The 18961-nt window shown below is 39.6% G+C and overlaps 1 protein-coding gene across 3 annotated transcripts in view; it reads left to right on the forward strand.

Moving 5' to 3' along the window:
- MCF2L (MCF.2 cell line derived transforming sequence like) overlaps positions 1-18961 on the forward strand; it is a 115726-nt gene that overhangs the window by 94440 nt on the left and 2325 nt on the right. The window contains exons 17-28 of one of the 3 annotated variants that reach the window (XM_077807074.1): positions 649-718; positions 5603-5695; positions 5810-5902; positions 7572-7697; positions 9586-9807; positions 10564-10656; positions 11978-12056; positions 12213-12279; positions 14411-14523; positions 15009-15101; positions 15985-16044; positions 16406-16480. In XM_077807074.1, coding sequence (XP_077663200.1) covers positions 649-718; positions 5603-5695; positions 5810-5902; positions 7572-7697; positions 9586-9807; positions 10564-10656; positions 11978-12056; positions 12213-12279; positions 14411-14523; positions 15009-15101; positions 15985-16044; positions 16406-16480 — 1184 coding nt within the window. The remainder of the gene's footprint in view (positions 1-648; positions 719-5602; positions 5696-5809; positions 5903-7571; positions 7698-9585; positions 9808-10563; positions 10657-11977; positions 12057-12212; positions 12280-14410; positions 14524-15008; positions 15102-15984; positions 16045-16405; positions 16481-18961) is intronic. The other 2 variants (XM_077807076.1, XM_077807075.1) reach the window with 2 other exon arrangements.

Here is an 18961-nt window from a genome sequence, read left to right on the forward strand (position 1 = left end):
TCTAGTTTGGCACCCTGGCACCTGACTGGTACTGAACCAGAGAATTTGCTGAACCACGGGAGGTCAAGGCAGAGTGCCAGCAGGTCTCTATAGGTGGGAGAAGTAGGGCTGTGGGGGTGCTGCAGCACCCCCAGGCTTTGTGCCCAGCATGGCCCCCCGCCTGATGGCCCCGCTGCCACCTAGGGTCCTGGATGCCAGCCCCCTGCCTGGGGGCTCAAATGGCTGTCCCAGCCACTGGCCCCAGGTTCTCCCCCTCCCTCCTGGAGCTTGAACGCTGTGAATCAGCTGTTCGCAGTGCTCCGGAAGTGCTGGGAGGGAGGAAGAGGAGATGGAAAGCGCGACACGGGGGGAGGGAAACAGAGGGGGTGCTTTTCGCCAGTGGATGCTCCACACACACTAATTTTTCCCTGGGGGGTGCTCCAGCCCCAGATCTCCCACGGAGTTGGCACCTATGCTGGACCTGGATGTTGCCAGACCAGGGAGTGCTGGAATAGAGAGGTTAAACCTGTACAATGTTACAGCTCTCATGTTTCCTAAAGTTTAGAAAATGAATTCTATGGAAAAAATCTAAGGAAGTCTAAGTTATTACAACTGTTTTTTATTTAGGATATTTTGTCATATGACCTAACAAAGTTATCTTCTTTGTAGAATATTCTTGAAAGAACTAGAAAATTACATAGAATACCCAGAGCTGGTGGGAAGGTGTTTTCTGGAAAGGGTATGTATCTTATATACAGTGTATTTTACTGCATGTTCTTGTGTCTCACCCAGTGCTGATGACTGCTTGAATTAGAAGCCCAACATACTAGTTATAGACCAATGTATTACTACAAAAGATGTGGGAGATTTTCACATGGCTATTGTTATTAAATCCTTTTCATTTTAATTTGAGTGAGTAGCAGAGGAACCAAAAGGGTAGACATTAATTTGATTTATTTTATTTTCAGCTGGGGGTGGGGGGGGGTGGGTAGGAGGAATTGTTTACTCTTGAATCAGTTCCCTTTTTTTTCCATCAGCTCCCAATGAACCACAGGTATGGTGAAAAGTAAAGTAGAGTTTTATTAAGCTCATGGTTAAAAAAAACACATTGAAGATGAGTTCAGGATCAAGTCAGTAAAAATGACTGACTTGTTAGATCAGGTCTTTTCTGTGTAGAAAAATTAACTTTTTTCAGTTTCTTAAGGAACACATCTCAACATAATACATTGTAACCTTCAGTCATTGCACTAAATTAATACTTTGTACTTAAACTAATTAGTTTGAGATTAAATACAAATGAACCCCATATTATTGTACTTGAAGCATTCCTTTATGGCATCTAGATACAACAGGGAAGCGTTCTTTAAAAGTACTGAAATAGATATAAATCTCTTGATACTCATCTCCACTAAAGTTTTGGAAATTCCTAGGAAGAAACCTCACTCCTTTAAGGGTCACGTCACACAAGCATGGTGTACCTAGATGGTCACAGGAACAATGTATCTGCTACCCTTACTGATTTTTCCCTCTGATAAATCAACACAGTCATGCCAGTAGTTGCACCCTAACCTAAACTTCCCTCTACTTACTACAGATTACCGCACAGGTGGAGGTGATGTTTAGTTACCTAGCGCATTATCTAAAGGAATAGGAAAATGTAAAGGTGACTAATTTAGCTTTCACTGTTGGAATCAATAACAGAAGTTTGGATGAAATGAAAAGGAATTCCTTGTGGTCTTTTAATGCCATTTATCATTCTGGAACTGAGACTGTGATGATACTCCCTCGGAGGGAAGTCATAGGGCCAAATTCAGGCCTTGTAAATGTAACCCTCTGAGGTCTGGCTGCAGCCTTCTCCATTTCTGTTCTTGGTTCACCTATAAGGCCGCCACTCAAGGAAACCCCTCATAGTAAAGAGAACATAAATGGGCTTTAGATGCAGTAGTCAATGAGCCAGTCCGCTAGAGGCCCATTGCGGTATTTCATGAGCATTCCCCTCTAAAGGGGGACATAAAAATACGTGCAATGCCATTGTAATTTACTGAGTGTACCTATTCATGCCAAGACTAAAATTGGGCCATTGTTTGCTGCAGCCATTAATACTTTATAATGCATTTGTGAGGGTTTTTTACAATACTGTTTTTCTTTGTAAATAAGGACAAATATCCATTTTTAAAATCGATGCAAATTCTTCAACTCAGAGGTTAGAATTGAATGACCCATTAACTGTTCCGCTGAATGAGCCAACATACCCTTTAAAGCATTCAAATGTTAGCTAACCGAGTGAACCATGTGGATGAATATTTTCAACGCTATTATAGTTATAAATGTGACTTGAAGCAGTTGTTTAACACCAGCGTTGGCTCCTAAAATCGTGGGCTAGACTCCATAAGTGTTGCTTTAAAAAAAAAATGAATAGGTTTGCTTGATTTAAAAACTAGCTTCTTCCCAAAGTTAAACTCAAACATGATATTCAAGATGCTTGCCACAAAGAAACTGGGCTTGGGATGAACTCAGCAAGGAAATTGAGCTATCTTCACAGAGGAAATAGAAAAGAAACAGAAAATAGAGTAGAGCTGGGTAAATACTACTACTATAAAAAAAAACCCTAATCGCAAATATTCATTAAAATAAAAACTTGCATTTGCTTTCCTAATATTCACAATCTGTAGCACTTTTGGTCAGAAAATGAAACTCACTACTCTGCAGAGGGCCAGCATAAAGCCTATGTAACATGTAAGCCCCATTTAAACTCTATGTAGAGGGCTGAAGAAGAACTTATGTATTGCATAAGCTTTGTCTTGGCCCTCTGTACAGGGGCAAATTTGATCTAGAAGATGATAGGTTTATAAATACCTATGTGAATATAGCACAAACGTTTCTCTACTTTAAAAAGTTTGAGTCATACAGTCAGGGAGCAGAAATAATACCACATGGATTACATGATAACAAAAAGTAAAACCCTTGAAGACATTGAATAATGCACAACCAGATGGGTGATATGTTAGTGCAAAGTGTTTGAACACTTTGCAATAATGAACAAATTCATCAAATTCAAATCTGTACACAGATAGCTCACAAACAGAAAAACTGCAAAAGTATTTGAATAAATTATGTGCTACAGAGACTTTGCCCCACTCCACAAGAGTATACCACATGATTCTATTGATGGTAATAGCACTTATCATTTCTGAATAGATAGCAAAGATTTGTTATGGATTAGCCATCAGCAACATTTACCACCTGGATGCAGCTGGTGACATAGCAACCTACCACTAAAGAGCACCTCTCTTTATTTTATTACTGTTCGCTTAGAGTTACAGTTACTATTATAATGCTATATAGACTTATGTCTTTTTCAGATATTAGTTTAAATAAAAGAAAAGGAGTCCTTGTGGCACCTTAGAGACTAACCAATTTATTTGAGCATGAGCTTTCGTGAGCTACAGCTCACTTCATCAGATGCATACCGTGGAAACTGCAGCAGACTTTATATATACACAGAGAATATGAAACAATACCTCCTCCCACCCCACTGTCCTGCTGGTAATAGCTTATCTAAAGTGAGCATCAGGTTAGACCATTTCCAGCACAAATCCAGGTTTTCTCACCCTCCACCCCCCCACACAAATTCACTCTCCTGCTGGTGATAGCCCATCCAAAGTGACAACTCTTTACACAATGTGCACTTGCGCTATATTGATGACATCTTCATCATCTGGACCCATGGAAAAGAAGCCCTTGAAGAATTCCACCATGATTTCAACAATTTCCATCCCACCACCAACCTCAGCCTGGTCCAGTCCACACAAGAGATCCACTTCCTGGACACTACAGTGCTAATAAACAATGGTCACATAAACACCACCCTATACCGGAAACCTACTGACCGCTATTCCTACCTGCATGCCTCCAGCTTTCACCCTGACCACACCACACGATCCATCGTCTACAGCCAAGCTCTGCGATACAACCGCATTTGCTCCAACCCCTCAGACAGAGACAAACACCTACAAGATCTCTGTCAAGCTTTCTTACAACTACAATACCCACCTGCGGAAGTAAAGAAACAGATTGATAGAGCCAGAAGAGTTCCCAGAAGTTACCTACTACAGGACAGGCCTAACAAAGAAAATAACAGAACTCCACTAGCCGTCACCTTCAGCCCCCAACTAAAACCCCTCCAACGCATTATTAAGGATCTACAACCTATCCTAAAGGATGACCCAACACTCTCACAAATCTTGGGAGACAGGCCAGTCCTTGCCTACAGACAGCCCCGCAACCTGAAGCAAATACTCACCAACAACCACATAACACACAACAGAACCACTAACCCAGGAACTTATCCTTGCAACAAAGCCCGTTGCCAATTGTGCCCACATATCTATTCAGGGGACACCATCACAGGGCCTAATAACATCAGCCACACTATCAGAGGCTCGTTCACCTGCACATCCACCAATGTGATACATGCCATCATGTGCCAGCAATGCCCCTCTGCCATGTACATTGGTCAAACTGGACAGTCTCTACGTAAAAGAATAAATGGACACAAATCAGATGTCAAGAATTATAAGATTCATAAACCAGTCGGAGAACACTTCAATCTCTCTGGTCACGCAATCACAGACATGAAGGTCGCTATCTTAAAACAAAGAAACTTCAAATCCAGACTCCAGCGAGAAACTGATGAATTGGAATTCATTTGCAAATTGGATACTATTAATTTAGGCTTAAATAGAGACTGGGAGTGGCTAAGTCATTATGCAAGGTAGCCTATTTCCTCTTGTTTTTTCCTACCCCCCCACCCCGATGTTCTGGTTTAACTTGGTTTTAAACTTGGAGAGTGGTCAGTTTGGATGAGCTATTACCAGCAGGAGAGTGAGTCTGTGTGTGTATGGGGGTGGGTTTTTGGAGGGGGGTGAGGGAGTGAGAGAACCTGGATTTGTGCAGGAAATGGCCTAACTTCATTATCATGCACATTGTGTAAAGAGTTGTCACTTTGGATGGGCTATCACCAGCAGGAGAGTGAATTTGTGTGGGGGGGTGGAGGGTGAGAAAACCTGGATTTGTGCTGGAAATGGCCTAACCTGATGCTCACTTTAGATAAGCTATTACCAGCAGGACAGTGGGGTGGGAGGAGGTATTGTTTCATATTCTCTGTGTATATATAAAGTCTGCTGCAGTTTCCACGGTATGCATCTGATGAAGTGAGCTGTAGCTCACGAAAGCTCATGCTCAAATAAATTGGTTAGTCTCTAAGGTGCCACAAGGACTCCTTTTCTTTTTGCGAATACAGACTAACACGGCTGTTACTCTGAAACTAGTTTAAATAAGGGATTTATATATATGGCTTGTACATATTTAACAGACATTTAATGTTAAACTGAAGCAAGAATTAACAAGAAAATGCTCTCTTGAAATTCTGCAATACAATGTGCAAATTAATATCCTTTAAAATGATAGTGAATATTTTAACAATATTTTTTGCCAATAAGGTTCCAGGGAATTATACTGTTGTTTGTCCTGGTTTTTCTTAGTCTCATAAGCAGGCATTCCTAAGAATTTTAAGTAAAAGTTCAGTACTCGAATTCACAACAACCTTTTCCCCCAAATTCAGATGGAAGATTTCCAGATTTATGAAAAATACTGTCAAAATAAGCCCCGATCTGAAAGCTTATGGAGGCAGTTTTCAGACTCTGCATTTTTTCAGGTATACTTATTTGTCTCTTCAAAATATTTGTATTTGTAAATTGATATATTTTCTCAATGTTTCTAAGGCTGAAAGAAGAAAGACTTTATTAATGAAGTGCTAAATTCATTTTAGGAATGTCAGAGGAAACTTGATCACAAGCTGAGTTTGGATTCCTACTTACTGAAACCTGTTCAGAGAATAACCAAATATCAGTTACTGCTGAAGGTAGGGGATACAGAGTGGTATTCATGCTTATGCTTTTGAAAGTTTCACATTTTTTAAAATTACATTATTTTGTAATTGTGTGTCACTACTTGTCTCATCCTACCCAGAGAAAAGCCTAAAAGACATTAGAAATAAGAACATACTTGTACTTTCAAGTCATGAAGGCTGATGGACAGATCCCAGTCTGCCATCTTCTTGTTCCCTTCTCTTGTTTTTCTGATTCTAAAAGCAGGAAGTGGGCAAACTAGTGTTTCTGTCTATAGGCTTTGCTTAACAGTTGTTTTTGCCTTTATTCTCCCTCTGGGTAGACAGGAGGAGGACTAGGACAAATAAACTTGTAAGGAATACTTCCCATTTGCTCAAAACTTGTGACCATTGGAGGAATTTGCACCATGGCCTCCAAAATGTGCTCAGAAAAATGCCTCTGTAGTTAAATGGAAACTCTGCAAGATAATGCAGAGGGATACATTTCAGGTATCAAATACTTTTTAATTGACACCCACTGTATGTTTTCAGAAAATACATGATAATGTTGAATTTTATGGTTTTATATTAGAAGCCTGAAATTTTTGAAAATGCTACACCAAATTTCCAAACATTTAAGACATGTCTGATTTTTTCATCATAAATTATTTAATGGACATTCAAAACATAACCTTTTCCATGCATGTAGATTACTTGTTTTAACAAATACTTCGCACACAAGCAAGTTAAGATTCCAAAATTAGCTTTTAAAATTATAGTACACTAATTTATTTTAAAATAACATTGGATCAAATTTGCCCTGGTCACAAATCCATTGAAGTTTATCGAGCTATAACAGGGATGAATTTTGCTGACTATGTTTAAATATGAAGAGTGGAATAATCGAATGATTTCAGAAGTCCCTCTTAAAATATTCTTAGTTCCTGCAATTTGACCTGCCTGAGTGAACCCTAATTCCTTTGTGATCTCCACCTGAAGTTAGTGGAGCTCCACATTGGCTACGTGGATCAAACTGCAGGACTGGTGCCATAGAACTGAAAAGAGCATCTTCACTTCGATTGAGAAGTCTTTGGTGAAGGACTGCCTCTTTGTTATGTTTTTGGGCAGTGCCTAGCACAATGGGGCTTCAATCCGTGACCAGGATTTTAGGCCGCAATATAAATAATAACAGCAGCTTAAAATGAGCATGACCTATACCTCAGTTTTAGAGCTAGGTAACAACAGATAGATTTTCCACAAAAATTTATATCAATTTTTCCACCATTTTAATAGTAACTGTTTGCAAGATTGGGCTGCATAAGCCTTATTTACAGATATTTACCCAATTTATAATTTACTAATGTTTGTAAAGTGCTCTATGTGTGAATTGTTAAGTCCTGTTAGTGGTAGAGGTGAGAAGTAGAATTTAGAACCTTCTGACTCCAAGACTTATATTTAATCCACTGGTTTTTAGAGATTCCCACCTTCTTCTCCTCGGGCTTTTTTCAAATGTGGCAAGTGGGAATTTTTGGTTGAAAATGTCACAAAGGACCAGATTTTTGGTTTTTGTTTTTTTACACAAAATTTAATCAGATAATTTTGAAAATTTGTCTGAAATTCAGTGTTGAAAGTACACTCATCTTGAGTATTAATAGTTATCTATTTACAAAACTGAATGAGCATCACGTCATTGTTTTTTCCACAGGAAATGCTGAAATACAGTAAAAACTGTGAAGGAGCTGAAGATCTGCAGGAGGCATTAACTTCTATACTCGGTATTCTCAAAGCAGTCAATGATTCCATGCACCAGATTGCCATTACCGGCTATGATGTAAGTGACAGCATTTTTTAATTATTTTTATACAGATACAAAAAGAAATGAGGTGTGTGTATAATAATGCAAATAGGATTGTGCAACTGTTTCCTTTTAACTAATATCTGAACTGTGTTGTCAAAAATAATGGGAAAATGAATTTCTTACATATTTCTCACCAATCTTATTATTAATACATACTTTTAACATGTTTTATTACAAGTCCAAATCCCACTTTGCAGATCCCAATTTTCCTCTTTAAATTTTCCTCTTCAAATACATACAAAGTGAGGTATAAAGTCTGTTTTATTCAGCAGTGTACCTCAGAAAGAAGCGAATAAGAATTGTCATGTCAGTTGTCCATTTCTAGTGTTGCACACTGCCTGACACTAGACAGTGCCACATGTTTCAGAAGAAGACATTGTTAACCCATGTGTAATACTTCATCCTTGGAGGGAAATTTCCTCTAGAGATGAACTGATGGGGAAGTTGTGTTGTAAAACCAACCCCAGTAATGATAGCATCCTGTATCTTGGAAAGCAGTGACTCGGGAAAAGATTTGGGGGTCATGGTGGATAATCATGAACATGAGCTCCCCAGGTGACTCTGTGGCCAAAACAGCTAATGCGATCCTAGGCTGCATAAACAGGGGAATCTTGAGTAGGAGTAGAGAGATTATTTCACCTCTGTACTTGGCACTGGTGTGACCACTCTGAAATACTGTGTCCAGTTCTGGTGTCCACTATTCAAGGAGGAAGTTGATAAATTGGAGATGGTTCAGAGAAGAGCCATGAGAATGATTAAAGGATTAGAAGACATGCCTTATAGTAATAGACTCAAAGAGCTCAATCTATTTGTTTTAATAAAGAGAAGGTTAAAGAGTGAACTGGTTACAGTCCATAAGTACCTATTTGGGGAACATATATTTAATAATTGGCTCTTCAGTCTAGCAGAGAGAGGTATAATACAATCCAACAGCTGGTATTTGAAGCTAGGCAAATTAAGACTGGAAAATAGGTGTAAATTTTTAACAGTGAGGATACTGAAACATTGGAACAATTTACCAAGTGTCATGGTGGGTTCTCCATCATGGACAAGTTTTAAATCAAGATTGGATGTTTTTCTAAAAGATTTCCTCTAGGAATTGTTTGGGGGAAGTTCTGTGGCCTGCATTATACAAGAGGTCAGACTAGATGATCACAATGGTTCCTTCTTGCCTTAGAATCTATGATTCTGGAGGGTTCCCATTGATTTCAATAGGGTCAGGATTTCACCCCCAAGTTCCATTTTGTCTGAACCATCAAAATAAAAAGGTTCAGATAAGACTTTTTTTGTCTTTGGCTAATCTCACATCATTCTCTATCATATTTCTCTTCAGTATTTGATGTGCTGTTGGATATGTATAATGATGTTATGTGTGATTTGTTGATATGAATGCACACGTAATGGTGGATTCCTCATCCTTTCTTTGCTGAGAATGGTTAAACTCTAAATAAGAAACAGCATTGCTGCTCTGGTATGCTGCTTTTGTTCTCTTTAGGCTAATTTGGACCACCTTGCATCACATAACTTTGTGTAAATTCTTCCACTTTCAAGATTAATAAACCAAACAAATTATGTATAAAGGATCAATGTCAACCATTTTTATTATTTAAAAAAAAACATTTAGATAACCTTTTTTCAAATATATATATTTTATTTTACACACACACACACACATTACAAGGGATTTTCTGCTCTCCTATCTAACGCTATCAGACATTCTTGGGTCCACCCTCCCTTACTGATCGTGGGAGTTTCTGGCAACAACAACAGTATTGCCAGAACAACGTTTTAAGATGGAAATGTGTTTTCAAGTTGATAGTGTCTCTTCAAAATGTAAACAATTTCACTGTTCTTGTTTCAGGGAAACCTGAATGAACTAGGCAAGCTTTTAATGCAAGGATCCTTCAGTGTATGGACTGATCATAAAAAGGGCCACTCAAAAGTGAAGGATTTGGCACGTTTCAAGCCAATGCAAAGGCACCTGTTCCTCCATGAGAAGGCAGTGTTGTTCTGTAAAAAGAGAGAAGAAAATGGAGAGGGATATGAAAAAGCACCTTCCTACAGTTATAAGCATTCCTTAAACGTAAGATATTTAGCAATCATATTAAGAATAAGACAAAAGTAGTACCTTAGTCTTTGAGCTGCTTTAATACAGTATATTACATTCACCCACTGAAGACATTTTATACCTATAACTTTATTTGTAAACACATTATGTGCCCAATATAGTTTGTTATCTTAAACTCCTTAACAATTTTTTGCAGTATGGAATTTGCACTTTGAAGCAAGTCTGGCCAATATTGTTATCATTTCTGCCTTTTATGCTATTTACCGTGTCTTTCCTGTCATCCCCATCTCTCCATAGCTTCCCTTTTTTAACTCCAATATCTTCTGTTTTGAGATTACAAAACCATATTAGCCTAATGTAGTCCAGATTGTGATCCCCTTACCCATATTAAATTGGTAATTGGGACTGCTGGGGGAATAAGGTCATCCAAAATGTAAGGGTGTCCAAATCTGGCCCTTAAATATGAGATAAATTATGGGTCTGCCGTGATTAATTTATAGAAACCCCCCTTTCATCCTGGCACATCGGTGACAGCTGAGAGTAAAGCCCTAAATCTCTCCTGCTTCAGCTGCATAATGCCCGGGTTGTACATGATCAATATATTCTTTTGTCTTGAGTGCAAAACCTCAGATCAGTGCTGAAAAGATTACTCTGCTGAATAGGTTTAAACGGTTCAGTGTATTGGGATAAAAGGAGATGACTAATGGGCTTCTGTTACCATTATTTTAATTGATATTAAGCATGTCAACTTCAGTTTGTTGTGTTTGCCAGATGACAGCTGTTGGAATAACAGAGAACGCTAAAGGTGACTCAAAGAAATTTGAAATCTGGTATAATGCGAGGGAAGAAGTTTACATCATTCAGGTAATGGTGCTTCTCTTCAGTTTAAATGAACTCATTGGCTTTTATTTCTGTTTTACGTACGAATCATTTTTAATTTCTGAGCCATGCACTTACACAGAATAAATGGTGAGGTGCTTTCTATACCTACTGTATGTTTGGAAGTATTGCTCCTATTCACAGAAATTATTATTTCAGTCTTAGAAATGTCACTTGGACAAGGAGCCTAAGTAGAGACTTGCAGCAAGTCTTGTGTAGCCTGAAGAGGATTAAAACCTGTGAGACTCTTTTCTGGTTTGGGTATGAACCAGTAATGCTTTCCAACGTCCAATAAGAGAAGTAAATGGAGCCTATATACATCACTATACAATCCAGATTCACAAAAAAAGTGCCTGGTGAAGCATTTTTCATGTTCATGCATAAAGGTCTGTGAATGTGTGTAAGGTTCATGAAACCAGATCCTCAATATGTGCAAATCACTACTTAGTTGAAGTCAATGGAACTACAATAGTTTACACCAGCTGAGGGTTTGGCCCACTGACCGTAATAGGAGCCATTCAACAGAAAGACAGGAAAGAGGAAAAATATAATTCTTAGTTTCTCTCTTCTTCTGATAAATTATGAAGGTAAAAAGTATTCAACACTATAAAGCTTTTTGGGACACAATATGTAAGATGTTACAAGGTGTAATGGGTTTTTACTGTATTACTGTGTACTGGTATAATGAGAGGAGACTAGAACCCACACACAGAGGTGAATGCAGAATGTACTTTAAACAGAAGAGGCACTCCTTCTTTTAAAAAAAAAAAAAGAGAGAGAGAAAATAAGCGTTGTCTCATTTGATAACCTACTAATCTACAGCTTGCAACCCAATCGTTTTGTGACACAGTTCTGATGTCATTGACCGAAAAGTGGAGTAAAACTGTGTGAATTTATTCCCTGATCCTGCAAGAACTTACAAATGTGCTTAACTTTACACACCTGAGCTACCCATTGACTTCAGTGACACTGCTCAGGCATGTAAAAGTCAGCGTGTGTGTGTGTGCAGAATCCAGGCCTTTATGATGAAAAATATAAGATTCCCAACATTTCACAAAAACAATTAGCATTAAAAAAAAAAGTCTTGTTAATTTTCTCATTAGAGAAATGAAGTTTCTATGACCGTGACAAAAGCTCCAGTCCCCGCCCCCCAGCTGAAAACTTAAAATAACTCCCCTTCCCCTAAGGCCCTGAGAGAAAGTTCTGTTTATCTTTTCTTTAGGGCTCTTCCTAGGTGTGTTTTTGCATGCACTGTTTAGTGAAACTAACTTTCAATATTTGATCACTGGTTTCTTTTTTGTGATAGGCACCAACCCCTGAAATTAAAGCTACCTGGGTAAATGAAATTAGAAAAGTGTTAACTAGCCAACTGCAGGCATGCAGAGGTAAAACATTCTCTTTATCTTTTTCCTTCTCCATTCTACACAGTGCAGTTTTGTACTGGAAACCCCATTCTATACATCTGGTTTGTAAGAAAATTCTGAATACAAAGGCTCCAAGTTCAAATAAGTTATTTTGATAGGTATTTTTCTTCCTTGCAGAAGCTAGTCAGCACAGAACACTAGAACAGACACACAGTTTACCTGTACCTGCCTCAACTTGTACAAGGTAAGTAAATACGTCGTCGAATCAATTTGGTGGCCTAAGACCTAGCAGATAGTTACAAAATACATTAGGCTTACCGGTGAGGTTCATCTGTAGTTCTTTTGTCCACTTGGCCTCCTACTATACATTTTACTTCTTAATTTTTCTTTGGTGCTGCTGCTTTTCTACCACTGTAGAAGTACAGACATGGGGTTTAAATAGCTTTTGAACTTTTACATATTGTTTTAAATGAAGAGCTAATAGCAGTGGCATGAACTAGAAAATAGCTCAGTCTAGTACACCTATACGTGCCAAAGCAGACCAGGTTGCGTGCGCCCAGAATATAGCATTATTTATTATATTTTATTGTAAAAATTTGTATATTAAACTCCAAGAAACAAAGAAAAAAGTGCTATTCATCTTTGATTTGGACACAGCAGTGAAATGACAACTAACGTGGATTTTAAACAGCAGGCCACAACTTTTATTACACTGACACAGAGGAGGGGCACTACCCACCCATCACCCACGCTATCATTCACGAGGCATTTAATTGGTTTTAGTGCAGGGTTTACGGGCTCTACCATATAACCCATAACTCAGTCTTGGGATGCATCAGGAGAGGTATTCCCAGTATGGATAAGGAGGTTTTAGTACCGTTATACAAGGCACTGGTGAGACCTCGCCTGGAATACTGTGTGCAGTTCTGGTCTCCCATGTTTAAGAAGGATGAATTCAAACTGGAACAGGTACAGAGAAGGGCTACTAGTATGTTCCGAGGAATGGAAAACTTGTCTTATGAAAGGAGACTCAAGGAGCTTGGCTTGTTTAGCCTAACTAAAAGAAGGCTGAGGGGAGATATGATTGCTCTCTATAAATATATCAGAGGGATAAATACTGGAGAGGGAGAGGAATTATTTAAGCTCAGTACCAACGTGGACACAAGAACAAATGGATATAAACTGGCCACCAGGAAGTTCAGACTTGAAATTAGACTAAGGTTTCTAACCATCAGAGGAGTGAAGTTTTGGAATAGCCTTCCAAGGGAAGCAGTGGGGGCAACAGATCTATCTGGCTTTAAGATTAAACTCGATAAGTTTATGGAGGAGATGGTATGATGGAATAACATGGTTTTGGTAGTTAAATTTTCATGGTAAATACGCCCAATGGCCTGTGATGCGATATTAGATGGGGTGGGATCCGAGTTACCCAGGAAAGAATTTTCTGTAGTATCTGGCTGGTGAATCTTGCCCATATGCTCAGGGTTTAGCTGATTGCCATATTTGGGGTCGGGGAAGGAATTTTCCTCCAGGGCAGATTGGAAGAGGCCCTGGAGGTTTTTCGCCTTCCTCTGTAGCATGGGGCACGGGTCACTTGCTGGAGGATTCTCTGCTCCTTAAAATCTTTAAACCACAATTTGAGGACTTCAATAGCTCAGACATAAGTGAGAGGTTTTTCGCAGGAGTGGTGGGTGAAATTCTGTGGCCTGCGTTGTGCAGGAGGTCAGACTAGATGATCATAATGGTCCCTTCTGACCAAAATATCTATGAATTAGTGACAGGCTCTCTTCAGCCTACTCCCCAGGACTCAGCTCGCTCTGAGTCCTACCCCTTTCCCCTCTGCAAGTGGAACAGAGGGGGCAGAAAGATGGGGACCTTGGCCCACAAGGAAAATGTGCCAGCTGTACAGGGTTCTAGAGACAGCCCTCTCCTCCCCACTCTGGAATCTAACATTGAGATGGGAACCCCTTCTGGCTCCACAACTCCATTTGTGTTTCCTCCTTCATCACTTGCCTGTCTGCCCAGTGGAGTCAGCTAGCAAGCTGACTCCTCTCCATCATTCTTAGCAGACGGGATGTTCAGGGCTCTGCTAAGGCAGAGATCACCAGATTAGGGGCATGTGGGGGAGGAGTCCTGAATCCTTTCTCAGCCACAGCAGCAACCGTAACACACATGGCTGCAATCATTGGGTGACAGTCCCCATCCTAGCTTTCCAGGGAGCGGAAGCTGTGGTCCATGCACAGTCTTCAGCATGCATGTCTGCAGGAAGGAGTAAAAGCAGCCTTGTGGCCTGCAGAAGGGACAGATATCTGCCATCCCTGTTCAGACTTAGAACTACAGGAGGTTTATTGTCTTAATTTTCTTCTGATAAACAGTCCTTCAAGGAATCAGGGAAGAACTGTCAAACTAGAAGAGAGAAAAACTGATCCCACAAGTCCAGAAGGTTGTGTCACCTCAGTAGCACCAAAGTACCCTGAGAAAGGCAAAGGTGAGTCTCAGTTACAGTTAAATTATCCATGGACGTATAGTACCTTACCAAGGGGGAATGGAGAGTGTCCAATGTAAAGCGAGAGCTAGGAGTATGCTTTTGGGAGTTTTTTGTTGCAGGGCCAGCATTGTAGATAGACCCTGCAGATTTGATTTGTTTCCCAGATTTCTCTTTTACAGGACAGATGTCTTGATACTACCTCAAAACTCTCTTAAAACCCTGCCGAGAGTGTTCTGATGAAGAGCCCTTTATTCCTCTGTGATTTGGTTCCCATCACTGAGTTCAGCTGCTAGACCACTTTTAAATGTAAAGGTCTGCACAGTGGTGATAAACTGTTGCTTGGATTCTTTTGCAATGCATGAACTTCCTGTCTTTTATTTCTCCCTCAAAATGCTAGTTCCCTGGCGTAGTGTTGGATGATTTTGCCTTGACCTTTTCATGTGTCTCTCCCCTTTCTTTCTTTCCATCTCTTTCTTCATTTGTAGATGATACAGTAATTAGTTCTACCTCAGAATGCTCTGCACTATCAAAAAAGCGCTTTACACTTCAGGGCTTTACTAACCTGAAAAGTCAGAAAGGTAATTTTTTAACAAGCTAGATCCTGTTTTCCAAGCAAGGCTGTAGTTGGTCTATCGTGGGTGTGTTTCTGTGTGAATATATACACACAGATAGGGATATATAGCTTAGTTCCTCTCCTAAGTTTAAGTTGTTTTTTGCTATCATAGACCCTGGCCAAAGGGCCCTGAGGTAGAAAGTCCACTGTGGGAGGTAGACCGTACCAAGAGCCTATAATCTACATTGCACTTGGTGATGGGGTGTTTTAGGGCATGGTGCTAGCCAGGACGGTGGAGTGGTCAGAGTGACATGGGGGGAGTGCTGAATCCAGTTTATGTACACATCAGTTCCCTCCATGGAGTCCCCAGAAAGAGTTTAAGCTGCTCATCTCCAGTGGGAACACTGAAGGAGGGTAGCAGTAGAAACCTCCTTTGCCTACCCTCAGAGTGAATGAGCAGCACCATGCTCCACCTTCAGTGAATCTGATCTGGTTATTATAACCAGTAGGGAACCAATGTTTTGTTAGAAGCGTTTTCTTCTTAACTTCTTATTAATCAAATTTGCTGTACTTAATGCTAGGCTGTGCAAAGGGTGTTGCTATTTTCAAGGATATAAGGAAATAAGAATTCAGTTCTTTTCAAAAGAGGTCTTCAGTTTTTGCTTCCTGCTGCCAAATAAATGCATTTGTAGAATTGTAAAGTCCTTCTTGCTTTGATTGACTCCCTTTAAATAGTCTGCATTGCACTAATATGACAACACGTAGTAGAACACATGATTTTCAAGCACCCTCTTAACATGTCTTTTTAAACCCTGATTACCTTTGAGTTCTTTCTGGAGACTGCATCAGCATAGTATGTCTAAAGCACATATAAGGTAAGCACTAATATTCCATGCTTGCCTTGACAGAAACTCCATCTCCTACTGCTAAAAACCAGACATTGCCAATGATCCTTCTGACAGGACCAGGTACTGATGTAGAATTAGTTTTGCCAAAATAAAATGATCATGTTCATATAATGTTTGCACCTAAAATGCAGATTAACTGTATTCTGTTGATTTACAGTTTTTAGAAAAAAAATCATATATTTGTATCCTTAATTGTAAAAATGTCTTGCCAATTTAGCACATAATGGATGTAAAAAATTAATTCCTTTTGTTATAATCAATAATCAATCAATGGCAACTAAAATAAATTAGATTAATCAGGAACCATTTACTATATTCCAGTGTAAACTCAAAGGTACTTAGCATGCAATCTACCTATTCTGTTTTTTCCGGTTCTTCAATATCTCTCTTCTGTGTTTTTTGCCTATTCATCCTACTGCAGCTTCTCCTACCAGCCCTGACAAAAAAGCTAAACGACATGAAGTAAAGAGTGATCCAACTCCTTTTGGTTTAAGAGGTAGAGTGATATTATCACCTTTTGTACTCCACAATAAGCCATAGATGTCTAATGTAATATTAATATCAAATAAGTGGGGTGTGCATACAATAGTGTGTGCACAACAGTATTGTCATGATACTGGTTCCACACCCTTCTTGTACTCTCAGGCAATATTTCCCCTACAGCCACACTCTTTTTCCAAACCCCACTTTCCAAGGTTTCTTCAACCTTTGTCTTTAACCATACCGCCTGTGAAAGCCCAGCTGGTGTTGCAGGCTTTTGGGTGTGGCATTATCCAACAGCATTCACTTTGCCTATACTGTGGGGTGTTCAATGCACTCTGAGTGTGTACGCCACCTCTATGCATGTGGAATCTGAAGGTCTGTGACATCTGAGCTCTGTAGGAAACCAGCCAAACCTGCTAGACTTCCCAGCTAATATGAAAGGTCTGGACTTCGAGGATATTACAAAGAAGAAAAGTTTTGCTCAGGAGTCTTTGCAAGGAAATGGGAACTCTAAGAGGGGGGTTCCCTGAGAAGATGCAGGGAGAGGTGCAGACAATCCTGTGGGAGTCTGTTGCAGAGTCAAAAGGGAAAATGGATGTCCAGTCCAGTACCTTATGCTCTGTAGAACTCTATCTGGGTTTGGAGAGAAAATGATTTTGTCCTGGTGGCTCAGATAATCCAAATCCAGTTCACGTGACAGCTTCTGCTTTTTGATGAAAAAGAAACGTTTAATTCATATATTTGGGTGTGAGTTAGATCCTACAGCCGTGTTTTTAGAAAGCATGTACCTTAGAAAACACTCAGACAATGATACTGTTATATCATTGAGATTCTCTGTCCTATGAAGAAATTAAGTTTGTTCATTTCCATTTGTACCATTATAATACAAGCTGCATACCCTGAGCTCCCAACAAAGATTTCATATACAATCCTTGAATAGACTGTTGATTTGAGAAAGAAAATAACCAAGAAACTAAATTAAATTTAAAACGTCCTGCCATCCCCCCTGTCACGCACCTCTGTCCCCATTTTTTCCTTTCCACCACTTCGCCTTCCCTCTTCCCACCAAAGCCTTGGGAGGATAGATGGGCTGTGCCACTCAGTTGAAATGACTGGTGTAAAACTGGTGCAAGTTCAATCAAAATCAGGCCCTGTAACTGAATTATATCCTCCTCCTGATTTCCTTGCTAGCAATCTCTTTTCTCATAGGTTCTCTGCCTTTTTCTTTTGCTTCCTTTCTAAGGTTCCTCAGGTAGAAAGTTCTTCGGGGGGAAAAGGGCATTTTTTTTCTCATTTGGTGTTTTGTCAGCATTGGGCTAGTGCTGCCTGAAAGTAATAGGAAATCACTCTTGGAAATTCTGTGAGCTTTTGTGTTTTTCCCCAACATGGATGCAGAATCACTTTCGACTGTTTCTTATTTTTTAAATTGAATGCTACCCTTCATGAATGGTAACGCTACGGTTATCTGAATTCCCGCAGTGTCTAGCACCCCAGCCAAGATTTGGGGCCCAGTAGCGCTGGGCACTGTATGAACACATGATGAGAAGTAGTCCATGCCCCGCAAAGAATTTAGCATCTAAAACAGACAGGATAAAGAGTGGGAGAAACAGGATGCAACATATGAGCAGTGATAATTGGCAAACACCAAGTTCAGTCCCCTGTTTTTTTGTGTGTATTTTTTTTGTTCTGTTTTTATAAATGATAGCCTGGCAGAATTGAGGACCAGGGACAGACAGCAAAATTACTTTCCTCTATTATATTGTGGGGTTTTTTTATTTAAAAAGAATGAAAAGGGTTCTAGTTGCATCTCCACAAGCCCAGCAATAAAGGTAACTTTTAAGCTAAAAATGAAATTTGAGTGGAATGAAGCAGGAACTTATTACTCAGTTCTTTCACAGATGCAAGTTCAGCATTAGCATTGGACAGGGCCAAATGGGTCAGTGCTTCTAATCTTCTACCAGCAGCCCAGCGCAGGCAAGGTAAAGTATCAGTTCTGGGCCACATGAACCTATGTTTCTGGTGTGCTGTGGATTAGAGATTGGTCTGGCTTTACTCTGCTAGTACTAGAACACGTTTTGTAACATGTATCGTCCAGTGGTGCAGGAAATAGAAACTGCCTCACAGATTCCATGGAAAGCAAAAATTCTGGGTTCCCCGCCTCCCCAAGTATAAGTGATTATTATCGTGCTTTTATATTTAGAGTTGGCTTGGGGAGTGTTCCTCCTGTCATTCTTTTCACTGGGTATTAATGATGTAACTGTTTGTCCTGAACAGAAATTTATCATAAAAGACGAATTCTGAAACTTTCCTAATCTGTTTTATCATGATTTGCTTTTATGATTAAGAACCACATGCATATGTTTGTGGTTACTTTGGGTTTTTTTAAGGACCTGCTGACCTCAGTGAAAAGCAACCTTAGTTTGATTTTTATTTGGAACGGCGAGTTGTGCACCCTGGATGTGATTCAGCATTGTAAATAAGTGAAATGGGTTAG

Source organism: Eretmochelys imbricata, chromosome 1, assembly GCF_965152235.1.
Source record: "Eretmochelys imbricata isolate rEreImb1 chromosome 1, rEreImb1.hap1, whole genome shotgun sequence".
NCBI classification, from domain to species: domain Eukaryota; kingdom Metazoa; phylum Chordata; order Testudines; family Cheloniidae; genus Eretmochelys; species Eretmochelys imbricata.